The 16,361-nt window shown below is 56.8% G+C and overlaps 1 protein-coding gene across 4 annotated transcripts in view; it reads right to left on the reverse strand.

Annotated features, from left to right (window-relative positions):
* Positions 1–13,369, reverse strand: part of RAB40C (RAB40C, member RAS oncogene family) — a 28,821-nt gene extending 15,452 nt beyond the window's left edge. For 2 of the 4 annotated variants that reach the window (XM_058710995.1, XM_058710991.1), the window contains exons 1-2: positions 12,908–13,027; positions 12,206–12,429 (exon numbers count right to left, since the gene is read on the reverse strand). In XM_058710995.1, the coding sequence (XP_058566978.1) occupies positions 12,206–12,347 (142 nt within the window). In that variant the 5' untranslated portion in view covers positions 12,348–12,429; positions 12,908–13,027. Of the gene's footprint in view, positions 1–12,205; positions 12,430–12,549; positions 12,619–12,907; positions 13,028–13,172 lie in introns of those variants that run through there. The other 2 variants (XM_058710993.1, XM_058710992.1) reach the window with 2 other exon arrangements.
* Positions 13,370–16,361: the final 2,992 nt, after the last annotated feature.

The raw sequence follows: 16,361 nt of genomic DNA on the forward strand, positions 1-16,361 counted from the left end.
TCCTTTGAAACTCACGTGCCAGCGGTGTCCCGAGGCAGAGGAGGCCAACCCCGCAGGCTGTCTCCACCGCAGCGGCCCACTGACGGGAGTGGGTCCCCGGCGCTCGGGGCGAGCACGCTCCCACAGCGACACCACCCACGGAGCTCCCGGACCCCACCTCCCAGCGTGTGCTTCCAAGAGGACCGGGCGTCTAAACCCAGCACAGGCAGCTCTTGTTTCCTAAATGTTACTCCCCAGGGAAGGCAGGTGAGCTGTCCTCAAGTCCCCAAAGATAGCCGGGAAGCAGAAGAGGAATGCTGGTCTTCCAAGAACCAGAAAAAGCTTCCCGCAGCGCAGGTGGACACACAGAACGCCCTGGGACCCACACTCCGGCCTCAGGCCCAGGCGGCCCTCAGCACATACGTGTGCAGCCTTCACGCCGCCCCCCCCACCCCCCCGGGGAAGGCCACGGCACATGCCTGTGCTGAGGAGATGTGCCTCGCAGCACAGGGCACGCTTGGGGACCCACAAGGGAACTGCACACGCCCCCAGCGGACAGGAAGCAATGGTGGGCAGCGTGGCAGGCACTCTCACATGGGCCCGGGGTCCCGCCCCTCACCTCAAGGGTGGTGGGAACTAAGACTTGCTACTGACCTGTGGAGGGGGGCCAAGGTGATGGACGTCCCTCCACGATCATGTTGCATGGGACCATGCCGCTGGCAGCGTCTACCTTGCTGGCTCGATGGGGCAGGCCGCCCACGCCCAGCCCCACGCAGCTGGGAAGCGAGGCGGTGAGCACTGCCGACCCGAGCCTCATGCCAACACGAACTTGAAAAGGATTCTTCCTGTCCCGGCCCACACCTGACTGCAGCCCAAGAAAGACCCTGAGACCCAGTGAGCATCCAGCTACACTGTGACCAGACTTCTGACTCACAGAAACTATTTGCTGATAAAGTAGGTGATGTTTGTAGTAATTTCTTAGTCGGCTCGGGCTACTGTGACAAAATACAGAAACTGGGTGGTTTATAAACAACAGAGATTTACTTCTCGAGGCTCTGGAGGCTGGAAGTTGGAGACAAGGCCCCAGCAGAGCCTGTATGTGGTGAGGGCCAGCCTCCTGGTTCATGGACAGCGGGAGGGGCCAGGCAGCCCTGGGGGGGGGGGTGGTGTCTCTTCTACAAGGGCACTGATCCCACTCCTGAGGCTCCACCCCCATGACTGAGTCACTTCCCAAAGGCACCGCCCCTGACCATTCCCTGGGGGGTCAGGAGACACAAACATCAGTCCACAGCAATAACTAAGACCACCAGTACCTACCAGAAATGCAGACCTGCATCCCTCTCACCAGCCTATAAAAATCTAACCAAACCAACAAGATACAGAGAACTTTTCATGACGGTGTGGTGGGCAGAATAATGCCCTCGCCCTGTCCCTGGGGATGCCCTCCTCCTAATCCCTGGAGCCTGTGAACATGCATCCCACAAGGCGAGGGGACCCTGCAGGTGCACCTGGGTAGTTGTGCGCTTTGAGAGGGAGAGGGAGAGCGCCCTGGGTCATCCGGGTAGGCCTGAGGTCTGATGTGTCAGGAGCCCTAAAAGATGTGGACTCTTTCCTGGCGGAGTCAGAGATGAAACTGAAGGAGGAGAGACTCCAAGTCTGAAAGGGACTTGACCCCGCTTTGAAGGCGGAGAAAAAGGAAGGTGGGCGAGGCATGTGGATGGTCTCCAGAAGCTGGGGCAGCTACTGGTTCACGGTCAGCAAAGACAAGGGCGGGACGGGCCCATGAGCAAGGAAACAGACCTCCCCTAAAGCCCACAGAAAGGAGAGCCCAACCCCCAGCGTCCTGCCTGCTGACTTGTGACCACATAACTAACTGTAAGATAATGTGTTATAGCACCAACAGAGCTCGAGTACCTCGTGTAAAAGTAACTAAAGGTTAATTACTGCATTATTAACAAACTAAAGCCCACCCACTGGGGGGTGGTGAAGTAACAGAAGGTGATCCTTAGGACCCAGTGCTGCAAGGCTGTTACAAAGTAACAGGATAAAAGGAAGGCAGATGAACTGTCACCCCGCCACCACGGGACCACATGGAAACCAGTTTGATGTCTTTTAAGGCTGGAGTAAACCCACTCACCAGTGTATCCCCGACAGAAACGTATACATACAGTCACCAGAAACAGGTATGAGAATGTTCCTAGGAACACTGTTCAGAAAAACCCAAACACGGAAGCCATGCAAAAGTCCACTGCAGAAGAAGAGATAAACGCACTGCAGTCCTCACAAGTGGAATGCTACACAACACAAAGGTGTGAGATGTGCGTCTACATCTCAAAGAAAATGGAGAAAGAGAGGGCACGTGGGGGGGGGGGGGGGCGCTCAGTTGAGCTTTGGCTCAGGTCATGATCTCACAATTCGTGAGTTCCAGCCCTGTGTCTGGCTCTGTGCTGACAGCTCAGAGCCTGGAGCTGCTTCAGATTCTGTGTCTCCCTCGCTCTCTGCCCCTCCCCTGATCATGCTGTGTCTGCCTCTCTCAAAAATTAATAATTAACATTAAAAAAAATTTTGTTAAAGAAATGAAAACGGAGAAAGAGAATCCAGACACACAAGAGTGCTGTGTGATTCCACTTCTAGAAAAACCCCAGAAATACAAATGAGTCTGTAACATGAAAACCAGAGTTTGCCAGATCTGGCAGCAGACAGGCCGATGCAGAGACCACGGGTGTCCGATGGCTTCTCAGGTGTGCACACCTGTCAACACTCCCTGAACTGCAAATTTTAAATGGATCCAGGCTTTTGGTACACAGGTTATACCTCGTAGTTTGATTAATAAGAAAAAAAAAAATGCTAACAACAGCAAGCATTTGCCAAGATGTAACGCAGTATTGGTGGTGGGAATTCAGAATGACAGAGGGCTTTGGACACAGTGTGGCAATTTCTTATGAATTAGGCAGACACGCACACATGTGACCTAGGCAACCCCACTCGCAGAGGCACATTCACACAAGGACGTGTGAGCTGGGAATGTGTTTCATGCCACTAAATCACACACGTACAAACGGCGAACATAATATGCATATGTACCACAAAAACAAATGTTTAAAAAAACTTTAAGGATTTGTTCAAGAACGTTCGCTCATACTGGCATTGTTCACAACAGCCCAAATCAGGAGATACTCTGAAGTGTATTGACAGGTAAAAGGATAAACGAATTGGGGTCTATGTGCGCAAAGGAACGGGGCTCGGGAACAGGAGAGACGGTTATGGTGTGCGCCCCGGCCAGTCTCACGTACATCCTGCCAGGTGAAAACACCAACAACGCAAAGGACCATCTTGCGTGACTCAATTTACAGGAAGTTCTGGAGGGGCAAAAGTAACCTTATAGTGACAGGAAGCAGACCCTCGGGGGCCGGGGGCTGGAGGCTGGACTCCCAAGGGCCATGGCAGAATGTGTAGGCAAAGTGGAAACGTTCCCTACGCCAAATAAGGCAGTGGTTATGTAGGTATGCGCGCTGGTCAACTCCTTGAACTATACACTTGAAATGGGTACATCTCATCACACGTACATTAGATCTCAATAAACTTTATTTAAAAAAATGATAAACCCACAGGATAGGACCTGTATGGAGTTTAGGTTAACAGGCCCTTTGACCGCCAGGGGCTGAACTACCCTATGAGATGGGTCTGAACACTGACCAGAGCTGGATGCCGAGGGCACAGATGTTCTGGAACAGGGACAGCCCGCTAGCTCCTAGTGCCTGCCCTTCTACAGGCCAGGGTCTGCCACTATGGGCACAAGTAAGTCTGTCGCTGGGGAAAGAAGGCAGGGGCCGCCTGGGGAAGGACAGAAAAGGAAGCAGAAGTTACCTAATCAATTTCAAAATGCCTTTCTAGGCTACATGCTGGCTTTCAGGAGGGCTCTGGGCCACTTTGTGGACCGGTTTCTATGAAAGAGCTTTTCCTTAATGCCTTAAAACCCACAGCAGAGCAAACCAAAGCAAAAGCTTTCATAAACAGCAAGCACCCCTTGTGTACAAAACTTGGCAAAATAAAGAACGCTTACAAAAAATACAAAAATTACTCATAAGCCCAAAATTCAGAGATAACACACCATAATGTTTTTTCGTATTTCATCGCCCAATTCTTTCATTTGACACACATTTATACACTATGTAATTAGACATACTTTGCCCACTTAACAAGATATCAAAGATTTCCTCATTTCATTGAATATTCACTGGTCATTCCTCCAAACAAACATTGTTTGTTTTGTTTATGTGTGTGTGTGTGTGTGTGTGAGAGAGAGAGAGAGAGAGAGAGGGAGAGAGAGAGGGAGGAGGGAGGCAGGCAAAGGGAGACACAGAATCCCAAACAGGCTCCACGCTCAGTGCAGAGCCCGACACGGGGCTGGATCTCACAACCCTGGGATCAAGACCTGAGCCAAAATCAGGAGTCAGACACTCAACTGACTGAGCCACCCAGGCACCCCAAACCAGCATTTTTCTTTCTTTCTTTCTTTATATTTTTTCATGTTTATTTATTTGGGGAGGGGGGCAAGAGAGAAAGAGAGAAGATCCAAAGTGGGCTCTGTGCTGACCCGAGAAAGCCTGATGCAGGGCTTGAACACACAAACCATGAAATCATGACCTGAGCCAAAGTCAGACACTTAACCAAGTGAGCCACCCAGGTGCCCCCAAACCAGCGTGTTTTTTTTGTTTTGTTTTGTTTTAATTTTTTTAAATGTTTATTTATTTTTGAGACAGAGAGAGACAGAGCATGAATGGGCGAGGGCCAGAGAGAGAGGGAGACACAGAATCGGAAGCAGGCTCCAGGCTCTGAGCCATCAGCCCAGAGCCTGATGCGGGGCTCGAACTCACAAACCGCGAGATCGTGACCTGAGCTGAAGTCGGATGCTCAACCGACTGAGCCACCCCGGTGCCCCCCAAACCAGCGTTTTTAAAGGCTATGTAATATCTCACTCTATGAATATACCATATATCTACTGCTGGACCGTTAGAAAAAAAAAAAGAAAAAAAAAAGCCTTGACTTTCTTCAGTTGTGTCCCCTATTATCCCTCAGGAAAGATTCCTAATTACTTAGGTCAAAAGGGAAGGCTCTTTAAGGCTCTGGATAACACATGTTGCTGACTCCCTTACAGCACAAAATACATACCCCGGCACATTTTTAATGTTGAGTGTCACCAGATTTTCTCTGTAATATACTTACACAATTACTTTGCAATATACTTAATTTTAAAGTTAAACATCTTAGGGTGCCTGGGTGGCTCCGTCGGTTAAGTGTCTGACTTCGGCTCAAGTCATGAGATCTCACAGTTCGTGAGTTCGAGCCCCACAATGGGCTCTGTGCTGACAGCTCAGAGCCTGGAGCCTGCTTCGGATTCTGTGTCTCCCTCTCCCTCTGCTCCTAACCCACTCGGGCTTTGTCTCGCTGTCTCTCTCTCTCTCTCTCTCTCTCTAATATAAAATAAAGAAACAGTTAAAAAAAAATAAAGTTAAACTTCTTTCCATGCATTGTTTTTCGTTAGAATCCCACCTCTGACAGCAACTCTGTGTGGCCCTGGCCAAGCGACTTAAAATGAGGGAGATCCTCCTACTGATGACACTACCACCAAGTTGTTCTCACTTATCCAGGAAGCTGCTCACTGCCAGCCCCAGTGACCACGAGAGCTGTAAGCGTGCACACGCACCCAGGACCTCTGGCTCCCGCGGGAGAGCCACGTCACACACGAGTGCGGCAGCCTCCGCACGGTGATGCGAAGCCACGTGCCATACCTCGGCTGAAATCTGTGCTCAGGGACATAGCTGGTCCCTGTCCAAACAGCATCTATAAGGAAACCAGACTCCGCTCCCGACATCTTCCGGCACTCTGAAGACTGCCAACATCAGACCCAGGAAGGACTAAACCACCCTGTTCCTTCAGTTGCTCAAGGCCGTACACAGTGTTTTCAAGTCCGGATACTGTCACCGAACCCACTAGCCGTCCCCCGAGCGAGGTGTTGCACAGACCTGATGACCAGGGGCTCACCCGAGCTCGGCCTGGGTGATGGGCACTGCTGCCCAGGAAGATCCAGGTTGGCAATGACCCAGCTCCTGACTGTCTGTACTCTGACACTTTCCAAGATCCGCCAAGTGTCTGCCTGTGGCCAGCACTCGGGCCTTCTTCCGTCCTCTGTTCTTGCTGAGAGATGCCGGTACGTTCTCTTCCAGGAGGCTGGCCTCCTGACACCAGGCCCTCTGCATTCCTTCCTGGTTAGACCACTCCGACCTTCCCTCCCTCCTCGCGATCCCGAAGCCCTGTCTTTCTGAGCACTGGCCGCTCACCCTGCGCAAATCACTTCCCAAATCGCCTCCCCCTCACGCATTCCAGCCAAAGGGCCGTACCCCTCTGGACATAAACGCCTAGCACCATGAAGGGCCAAAGCTTGTCTGGTGGTACCCCACCGTCCCGCTCGTGTCCTGGGGTCCCCACCACATCCGTCAGTGCCAGGCTTACCCGGTCACCTCTGTTCCCCTGGCCCCCCTCTACCCTCCGAAGGACACACATCCACAGTCGATGAGGTACCCAGCGCTCCAGTCTTGGCAGAAGACAACTGCACGCTGTGGACACTTCACTACTTCTCCTTCACTACCAGGTCCACGTGAGCACAGTCACAACAAGCAAGCCTCGGGTGTCCCCTGGCTCAAAGTGCAAGTTCATTTTGTTCACTTGTATTTACTCTCACTCCCAAAAGACTTAAGGGGCCCACTTTCCCACCCTAAGGGCGACCCAATACACCCAGCCTTGGCGCGGTCGGCCCCCTTCCGGGTCTCTGACATCTGCACTCACAGTCCCAGCCTCCTTCCCCTGAATGCCCAGGGCAGTAAACCCAGCCTCACGGGCCACCTTGTTCCAAGCCAGGGTGCTGGACACTGAGACCTTACTCCATTTTCTCCAAATGCCTGATGGCGACGCCCTGACCCGTGTGGCCCCAGGACCCACCAACACCCACACTAGGTGCTGCCCACTGCCGGGGGCCTGGCTGAAACTCCACCCTCTCCCTTCTCCTCCTCACTGGCCACGGGCCCCAGACTAGGTATGTGGTCAACTTTTCAGGGACCAGCAAATTCGCACCTTACCAGTTACGAAAGGAAGTGACGTGGCTGAAAGACCCTTCCTGCCTGCGTCCTTTGCTCCCTGTTGCGGTCTCCTCCCTGAAACACACCTCGGTTTAGTTCATCATCCAAGCCACACGCTTGTTGGCGGGGACAATGACATTACGTGTACCCAACACGACAGGGCAATGTCACTGAGACACCTGTTCTGTTATCCGCTCGAGCTTATGGAAACTGCTGCAGGTTGGAGGGAAAAAAAACTGAAAATTTAAAATATTCTACGGGGTGCCTGGGTGGCTCAGTCGGTTGAGTGTCCCACTTCGGCTCAGGTCATGATCTCACAGTTCGTGGGTTCAAGCCCCACAACAGGCTCTGTGCTGACAGCTCAGAGCCTGGAGCCTGCTTCTGACTCTGTGTCTCCCTCTCTCTCTGCCCCTCCCCTGCTCACTCTCTGTCTCTGTCTCTCTCTCTCAAAAAATAAACAATTTTAAAGAAAGTAAAATATTCTACCTACCCACTTTAAGAAAATTCAGGCAAGGCCATGCCAGTTCAAATTACAAATCAGCCTAGTCAGCTTGTCCGGAAGCAGAAACAGAATGTTGCCCCTCTCAGCCTGCCACCCTGTCCGGCTGGGGTAGGCCGATCTCTACATCACACACAGCGTAGGTGAGCGCCTCTGGCAAAGGGACAGGTAAGAAACCCAGCCCCGCACAGATGAGTCGCATACACTGGAAACTGGTGGTTTGCTGCCCTGGTTAGCCACTGACCCTGGGAGCTGCTGGGGCTCTGCTCCGCTGGTCACAGCTAGGAGAGAGGCAGGCAGGGCAGGAGCAATGCAGTGAAGGCAGAACAAACAGGCCTCACTGACTGGGCCCACGTCCCAGAGCAGTGGGGGAGGCAGCTCCAGGACCAGGGAGGGCACGTGGTGAGAAGAGGGCACCCACACCCATCAGCACCAGGTGCCCAGCAGCCACACTCCGGCCGACAAAGCCTGGAGAGAAGTGTCACCCAGGAACTCAGCAACCAGCTGCTCAGGGCCCAGGAGAAGGGGGTCGGGCAGCCAGCACCTAGGGAGACAATGGGTGCCAGGCCCCGTGCTGCCTGTGACAGCTGCAGAGCCTCGGCTTGTCTGAGTTTTAGCTCCTCATCTGCAAAACGGGACGATGGTGGTGCTTCCGTCACAGGGTGGTGGATAGAACGAGATGACAGAGAGCCAAGGGGGAACCCAGCACTGTGACCATGCCGGGCACACCTCACACTCAGGGCCGACGCCCCTCTTGGAACCTGGCATCTGACGGAAGAAAGGTAAAGCCTAAGAAATCGCCCAGAAAACGGACAGAACCCAGACACAAGCACCAACCACACACAGAGAAAGAAAAGAGACTATGAGGGGTTGTGCGGTGACCCAGAGACAACAGCAAGTTTCTGTCAACACAGACACGCTGCACACGGGCCGCTTGTTCATTCAGGACACGCAGCAGTTGATGCCTCCTGGGTACACATCTCACACCAACACTGGGGACAAAGCAGCGGATGACGCACCACAGGCATACCGTCCAGGACCCGTCCTGACTCAGGAAAACAGCACGGCCTTTCCCCTGGGTTGGCGCTGAGGACACACACCAACTTCCAGCCAGGCGGGAAGAGATGTTCAGAACCGTCCAAGGAAGCACCATGGAGCTGGGGGAACGGTGAGCTACCAGCCTAGCCAGCGGGTGGCTGACAGGGGCTGTGGCCGACGCTCTGGACCGCTCCCCCCCACGGGCACGGCAAGCACTGTTCGCTCCCACAGACATCAACAACCAGCAGGCCCCAGAAGCTCACGCAGACATCACGCTTGCCTGGCTCTGTCCACACCCGTCACAAACGCCCCGCTCCTCCTACTAACCCGCCAGCCATGCCCGAGGCTCAAAGTACACTCAGCAGCTCCCAGCGACCCTGACCGCGGGAGAAGCAGACAGGCCGGGATGGATTCGTGTCCGCTAGTGAGTCTTTCAGAACATGGGCCTATCGACCACAGTGCACTTGCTCGTCAGCCCTCGAGCCTCACTGTGAAGACCTGTGGGCGCCAAGACGTTCGCTGCCCTCAGAAAGGTGGCAGCGGGCCCGTGCACCCACAACAAGGGCGTCCCTGGGCTCCGGGGGCGGCCAGCACACACCCCCAGGGCAGACTCAGAGCCGGGGTGCACTCGGGAGTAGAAGTTGCTCATGAAACACCCGCACCTCCTTCCAGCCAGCTCTCACAACCAAGACCCCTTGACACATTGGTTCCGGAGCGTAACGTCCCAGCAGGTAGCCCGGCTGGACCTCTGTGCAGAGCACGCCTCTCCCCCAAAGACGGCGCCCGCCTCCTCTACAACCACTGCTGCGTATTTAGGGGAGACAGAGACCTCCTGCAGGGAACGGTTCCAGACCATGGAGACCTGCACACACAGAGCACACCGGCCCGGCCAGAGAGCAAGAGCCTGCTGCGGGCTCCCTGGGGCACAGGCACAGTGTCGTACACGGCTGTCCCCGCTTTGGGTGCCAGCACGAGGAAGGCCACCTGGATGACTCCCGTGTCTGCAAAGCCGAGAAGAACGACTCGCACTCACATACCTGCCTCAAGAACAAGCTAGGCGAGACTTCGATGCAGGTGAGGAATCAGGTCGGCCCAAGGAAGGGACTTTGATCACCCGTCCTCCACGAAGTGGGGATTTCCCTGCCATGGGGTATCCGCTCCTGGTCACAGGAACCATGCACATTCAGGCAGAACACAAAGAAACCGGGAGAGACGCTGAAGGCTTTCAACGGTGAATGGGAAAAAGAAATGCACGTATATCCCTTGCAAGAGAATCAAAAATACAACAATTCCCGGGGAGCCTGGGTGGCTCAGTTGGTTAAGCTTCGTCCAGCTTCGGCTCAGGTCAGGATCTCGAAGTTCGTGAATTCAAGCCCCACATCAGGCTCTCTGTTGTCAGCACCGAGCCCGCTTCGGATCCTGTCCGTTCCGCCCCCCCACCCCGCTCATTCTCTCCCTCAAAAATAAACACTAAAAGAAAATCCCTGAACGTTATTAACTCTTCCAAAAAGCGAATTTAGGTTCTCACGGAAACCCGAGAACCAGCTGCTCCAGAGCTCCCCAAACCCTCAAGAGTCTCCCTTAAGAAGCCTTCAGATGGGGCGCCTGGGTGGCGCAGTCGGTTAAGCGTCCGACTTCAGCCAGGTCACGATCTCGCGGTCCGTGAGTTCGAGCCCCGCGTCAGGCTCTGGGCTGATGGCTCGGAGCCTGGAGCCTGGAGCCTGTTTCCGATTCTGTGTCTCCCTCTCTCTCTGCCCCTCCCCCGTTCATGCTCTGTCTCTCTCTGTCCCAAAAATTAAAAAAAAAAAAAAAGAAGCCTTCAGAGAAGAAAGAGGCGCTCTCGGAACCACCAACTTCACTCGGCGAAAGAGCACTGGCCCCCGGGGTCCGTGAGCTGATGCCCTGACCACAAACACCCGCTCCCCTGCTGCACACGTCTTAACCCTGAGGACGCTACGCAGAGGCTGGCGCTTCGTATTTTCTACTCGATGGGAATTGTGAGTGTGCCCTGGCCCTAACTGCACATGCGGCCTTTCCAAGGGTGGGCTTTCCTCACCACTTCTGGAAGACGGCCCTCCCCCTGGCCCAGCTCCCTGGCCTCAGGCAGGTCGCCATGCTCTACTCAATACTGGCCCCACTTCAGTCAACGTGCCACAGGAAGTAGGGCAGCCACGGCCACCACCCGACAGAGGGGACAGGAGGCGGGACCCCTCTCTCCGACTAGTGGCTCTGTGTGCCCTGAGTGCTCACTGCACCCGACTGGAGTAGCTGCCGGCAGGCTGAGCTAGGCCTCAAAAGCACAGACCCAGGTTCCAGAAAAACGCTGCTGCCCCTGATGAAGCCAGGGCCCCTCGCGCTCTTGTAAACGCGCACCACCGGCCTCCGGGGAGCGCGGCTCCCCCTGGAAAGGCAGCCAACCGCTCACTGTCAGGAAAGACAGCTCTGACCGTCACTGCGAAGCGACCGTGCGACCGTTGAGGTGGCAGGAGCCCATGACAGGGCACGCTAAGGCCCCAGTAGGGCCCCTCCCTCACCCACAACACACCCAGGGCTGCTCCCTTCTTGCCCTTCGAGGGACCTCCTCTGAGAAGGGCTGAGAACACAGGCTCTGGGAGGCGAGGCGGCGGCTGCCTACCACCGAGGCCGTCCCAGCAGGAAGGGCGTGCAGCCGGTCCAGGTGATCCAACAACCTTGACAAGTCCTAAAACGAAAGGTTGGGAAAAACAGCGTCCACGCCGCCAGCCGCCTGTAGGCGAGCAATTTAGCAAACAGCAAACGCTCAGAGCAGTCTGACAGGACCGACCAGAGTCCAAGAAACAAAGCAACAAAGGGCGTGGAGAACAAAGACCTGAAGAGGTAAAATTAGATAAAACTACTTGCGGGAGCACAGAGGTCCTTGCAAAACCTGGGTGCTGACGTTCCGAAGCGGCTCTCCTGGTTCCTCTAAAGGGACCCCAAGTCCACGTGGCTTGGGACGGGCCCCAGCACAGAGGGGGCACCGGCCCCACCGCTGCACTTGGCCGCGTTAACTGCCTTCGCAGGGGACGCGTATGTGCTGCGTATTTCAGCCGCGCAGCCACTAGCGTTGAGAGCGGGGCATGTCCTTCCAGCACCGGCGCCGGTTCCCCGGGCGCAGCCGCGGGGTCACGGGAGCGGCCCGGCCACCCCTGGCACACCTGCTCACGGGCTGTGCGCCGCACAGAAGCCCCCGCACCTACATCCTGGCCCCCACTTTCACGGCCCCTCTCAAGGCACTGCCGGCCGCGCGGGGGCCCGCAGCCACCAGGCCGCTCGCCGCCAAGTCGCGGCCGCCCGTCTAGCGCGCAGCCCCCACGAAGGCCTCAGGCCGATGAGCAAAGTGCCAAGCCGCCGAGAGCTCCGGCTCCGGCTGCCGCGGCGCCGCCGGGGGCCTCCTCCGGGGAAGAAAGAGGAGGCGGGGACGCAGGCCCGCTCCCCGCCGGCGCGGGGTCGGTCCGGGCGCCGTGGACGCGAGAAGGCAGGCCCCCGCGACTGCCGGCCGGGCTGGCCGGGCGGGCCCGGAGCGCGGCCTTACCGTTGCTATAGGCGTACGGAGACTCGGCCGCGCCGTCCTGCAGGCTCTCCAGGATCTCGCCCTTGCCCACGTCGCTGTCGCCCACCAGCAGGAACTTGAGCAGGTAGTCGTAGCTCTTGACCGGGCTGCCCTGCGTCCCCATCCTCTCACGCGCGCGCGGGCCGCGCCCGCATGCCCACGGCGCCGGCCGCGGGAGCACGGCGGGGAGGAGGCCTCGGAACGACCTGCGGGCCGGAGCGCCGGTGAGCGGGGCCGGCCGGCGAGGCCCGGGCCGCGCCCGCTCCTCCGCCCCCGCCGCTTGCACCTGCACCACCGCCACCGCCGCCACCACCCGCCCGCCTCACCTCAACGCTGCCGCCGCCCCGCCGCTTCCCGCACGGAGACTAGCTGCCTCGCCGCCCCGCCCCCGGACCGAGCGCTGCCATTGGCTGTCGCCCCGCCCGCCCGCCCAGGCCCATTGGCCCCTGCGCAAGTCCGTCACGGTCGCCGGCCCCCACCCCCCTCCACCGTTTCCCACACAGCACCAAGAAGCCTCCTGTCGCCCCACCTCCACGCCATCCTCATTGGTCGCCCGCCGGCATTTTCTCATCGCCATTGGCCCATACGCACGTCTGTCACGACTGTCCGCCCCCACCGTTCCCCACGCAGCGTTGCGAAGATGCTGACCGTCTTGCCTGGTCGCCGTCGCCGTCGGCTACTCACCTCCCTATTTCCCGGAAACTCTGGTTTGCCGGCACGTCCGTCAGCACCTCTACCGCCCCCGTCGCTTCCCGCAGAGCACCTCCGAGTCAACAGCAATCCCGTTCTCTGCCCTCGCAACACCTCGGCCCTCGCCCGCCCCCTCCCCGTCGCCATTGGCCACCGCTGCCTATCCTCCCAGAGCCACTGGTCCGCCCACACGTCGATCACGGCCCCTCTAAGCCCGCCCCGCTCACCCCGTGCTTTCCTCCCTTCCCTACATGCTCACCAATCAGGAGCTTGGGACTCCAGATTGTTTGCATACGCCCCCTTCCCACAAGCGGGAGCAGGATGGTGGCCGTCCCCGGGGGTCAGGTGACGCGGCTGGGTCCCGGAGGACTTAAGCCTCTAACAAGTTGCGGTCGCTACTCCCGCAGAGACCTCAGCGAGGGCAGAGAGCCCCCCTGGAACTGTGCTCTCGGGAGCCGCCCTCCCCGCGTTGGGGCGGGGCCCGGGCGTGGCGGGACGAGTCCGGCCAATCGGCGCTCAGGGGAGGCCTGGGAGGCGGGACTTCCTCTCCGGTGGGGGTGGGGTCGCCGGAGGCGCTCAGAGCCCTCCGGCGAACTGGCGAGGGTAAGGGGCGCCGCGGCCTGGCCCGGTGGTCCTTAGGTCGCGGTGCACGACTGCGAAGGCCCAAAGTTCTCGAACCTCGGCGCCTGGGAGGACGGCAGCACGGGGCCTGCCCCCAGGGTCTCGAGGCAGGAGCCGCGCCGCCCACCAGGTCGTAGCGAGTCAGGCAGGGTGGGGGTCCCAGGAGGAGAGGGGCGTGGCGGTCCGGGGCAGGACTGGGGGGCCTCCAGGAGGAAGTCAGCCCGCAGTTGTTTACGAGAAGAAAGGGTTATTTTTCTTAGTGGGCAAAGAAGTATGCAGAACCTGTGAACACGTGTGAAGACGCATTTTCACTCTGCAAAATGGAAATTAAAGCAAAATAATTCCCCTTCCAGCCATCAGATTGGCAACAGCGCTTGTGGGCCAGGACGTGGGAAACAGCTCTCTTGAGGGGGTCGGACAGGCTCGTAATTTAGCCTGGAGAAGTCCTCAGAAACGAGGTCAACGAACTTCACTACAACGTTGTAGTCATGTTGAAGGTCCAGAAACATCTAGGGCCGCTGTTTGGGAGCTGTTGAATCAACCCCGTTCATGCAGTTCTACAGTGAACGAGATGAGGTGCAAACAACGCTGTCGTGAGAAGAGATGAGAAGAATGCAAATGACAGCATGGTCTATCCAGTGTAATTTCAGTTTATGCTCTTAAAAAGCTAACAACACATTTGATTCCAGGTTTAGGTGTATGAAAGCATAATGCGTCCATAGGAAGTGGTCTGGGAAGTATGACAGGATCCTTTCCTCTGGGATTGCGGATCAAGAGTGACTTTCTCTGGGCACTTGGGTAGCTCCAGCTCTTGGTCTCCGCTCAGGTCATGATCTCGAGGTTTGTGATTTCGGTCCCGCGATGGGCTCTGTCCTGATGGTGCGGAGCCTGCTGGGGTCTCCCATCTCCCTTTCCGCCCTGCACGTGCTCGCTCGCACTCTCTCTCTGAAAATAAATAAACTTTTAAAAAAGTGGCTTTCTGGGGCGCCTGGGTGGCGCAGTCGGTTAAGCGTCCGACTTCAGCCAGGTCACGATCTCGCGGTCCGTGAGTTCGAGCCCCGCGTCAGGCTCTGGGCTGATGGCTCGGAGCCTGGAGCCTGTTTCCGATTCTGCGTCTCCCTCTCTCTCTGCCCCTCCCCCGTTCATGCTCTGTCTCTCTCTGTCCCAAAAAAAAAAAAAAAAAAAATGTTGAAAAAAAAAAAGTGGCTTTCTCTTCATTGATAACATTTTTATGAGAACATTATTTACACATGACGCTTAATAATGAGTAGCCCTGGGGCACCTGGGTGGCTCAGTCTGTTAAGCCTCCCACTTTGGCTCAGGTCATGATCTCACAGTTGGTGAGTACGAGCCCCTCGTCAGGCTCCCGGCTGACAGCTCAAAGCCTGGAGCCTGCTTCAGATGCTGTGCCTCCCTCTCTCTCTCTCTGCCTCTCCCCCGCTCATTCTCTTTCTCTCAAAAATAAATAAGCATTTAAAAATTTAATGATAAAAGCACTTTTTTCACCTTGAATAAAAATCATTGAATTGTGCTCACAGAATGGGTGAATTGTATAATATGTAAAATATGCCTCAGTAAAATTGTTAATAAAAGAATTCGTTGCCAAAGCTAAGCCAAGCACAGCCCTTACCAGAACAGGCGCTGAGTGCTACGTGCAGCGGAGAGGCCACAGAGAGGTAGGGCTCCCTGGAAAGCACATCTGTGCAGAGGGAACAGGCATGTCCCCACAAGGGCCATCCCCCGGTGTGCTGCGCTGAGGACAGCCCAGCTGGCATGTCCACCCAGGAAGTAAGGAGCTGGTTGCAAGAACTTTCTTCCCATGAGGTCACCGAAAACCTAGGCCATCCCTCCAGTAGCAGGTGGTTGTCAGGCAGCCGACCCCAGCGTGAATGGCACCACACCAGTGACCTCGTCCCCAAGCTGCAGCAGCCTTTCCCGGGAAGTGTGCCACGGGCAAGCCGCTGAGCATTTTGATGTGGTGCCTGGGGGGCTTCCTGAGGAGCTGGTTCCTCTGCTGGGTGAGTAGCACCTGGGCCTTCCTCACCTGCCTTCAGAGACTCTCCTCTGGTGCTCCTGGTCCTCTGGGGACGCACAGAGCTGGGACACTTGAGGGCAGAGACTGACTAGGGATGGGCAGGGCCACCTGGCTCGTTTGTAACCTACAAAGGAGCCCTGACGATCCTGCTCGATCCTGCTCGTGCACTTGCTCAGGCCACGCCCTCCTCCTGCGAAATGGCTGTTCCCTGGATGCTGGGTGGCAGCAGATACAGCCTCCACATTTACAGGAAGGGCACAGCCACCCGCCTCACACAATGCTACAGAAACAGCCAAAGGCAGGGTCTTGTTGGGAGGTGGGGGACCGAGTCCCCAGAGGGGCCAGGGACCGAGTGTTGACTGGCGCAGCACAAGGGAGCTGGCAGGTGTCTGCCCACCCCTGAACCTCGAGCTGGCAGGGCAGGGAGGGTGCTTGGGGGTGACGGGACCGGCCTCTCCCGCAGCGGTCAGTGGCGGCTCTGCCCTGGCGCCTCCCGCTCCCTGCTCGGAAGTACCAAGACCCTCGTTCCGGGACTGGAAGCACTGTGGGGTTGCCACTTTCCTTCTTGGTTTCTGCGGCTGCCTGAAAGTGGCGGTGGGTGAGAACCCACTATCATCCCCTCCCCAGAGATTTTATTTATTTATTTTTAAATTTTTTTCAGAGATTTTAAATCAGAAGCATCCTTCATCCCTCTAGGACTTCCCCCGAAGAGGTTCCGGTGGCTTTAGCTCCACCGCCTGCTCCCCATCACCCAGGACAAACCGAGGAATTGGGCTCCGTATGCAGGCTTTT

Source organism: Neofelis nebulosa, chromosome 18 (genome assembly GCF_028018385.1).
Source record: "Neofelis nebulosa isolate mNeoNeb1 chromosome 18, mNeoNeb1.pri, whole genome shotgun sequence".
Classification (NCBI taxonomy): Eukaryota; Metazoa; Chordata; class Mammalia; order Carnivora; family Felidae; genus Neofelis; species Neofelis nebulosa.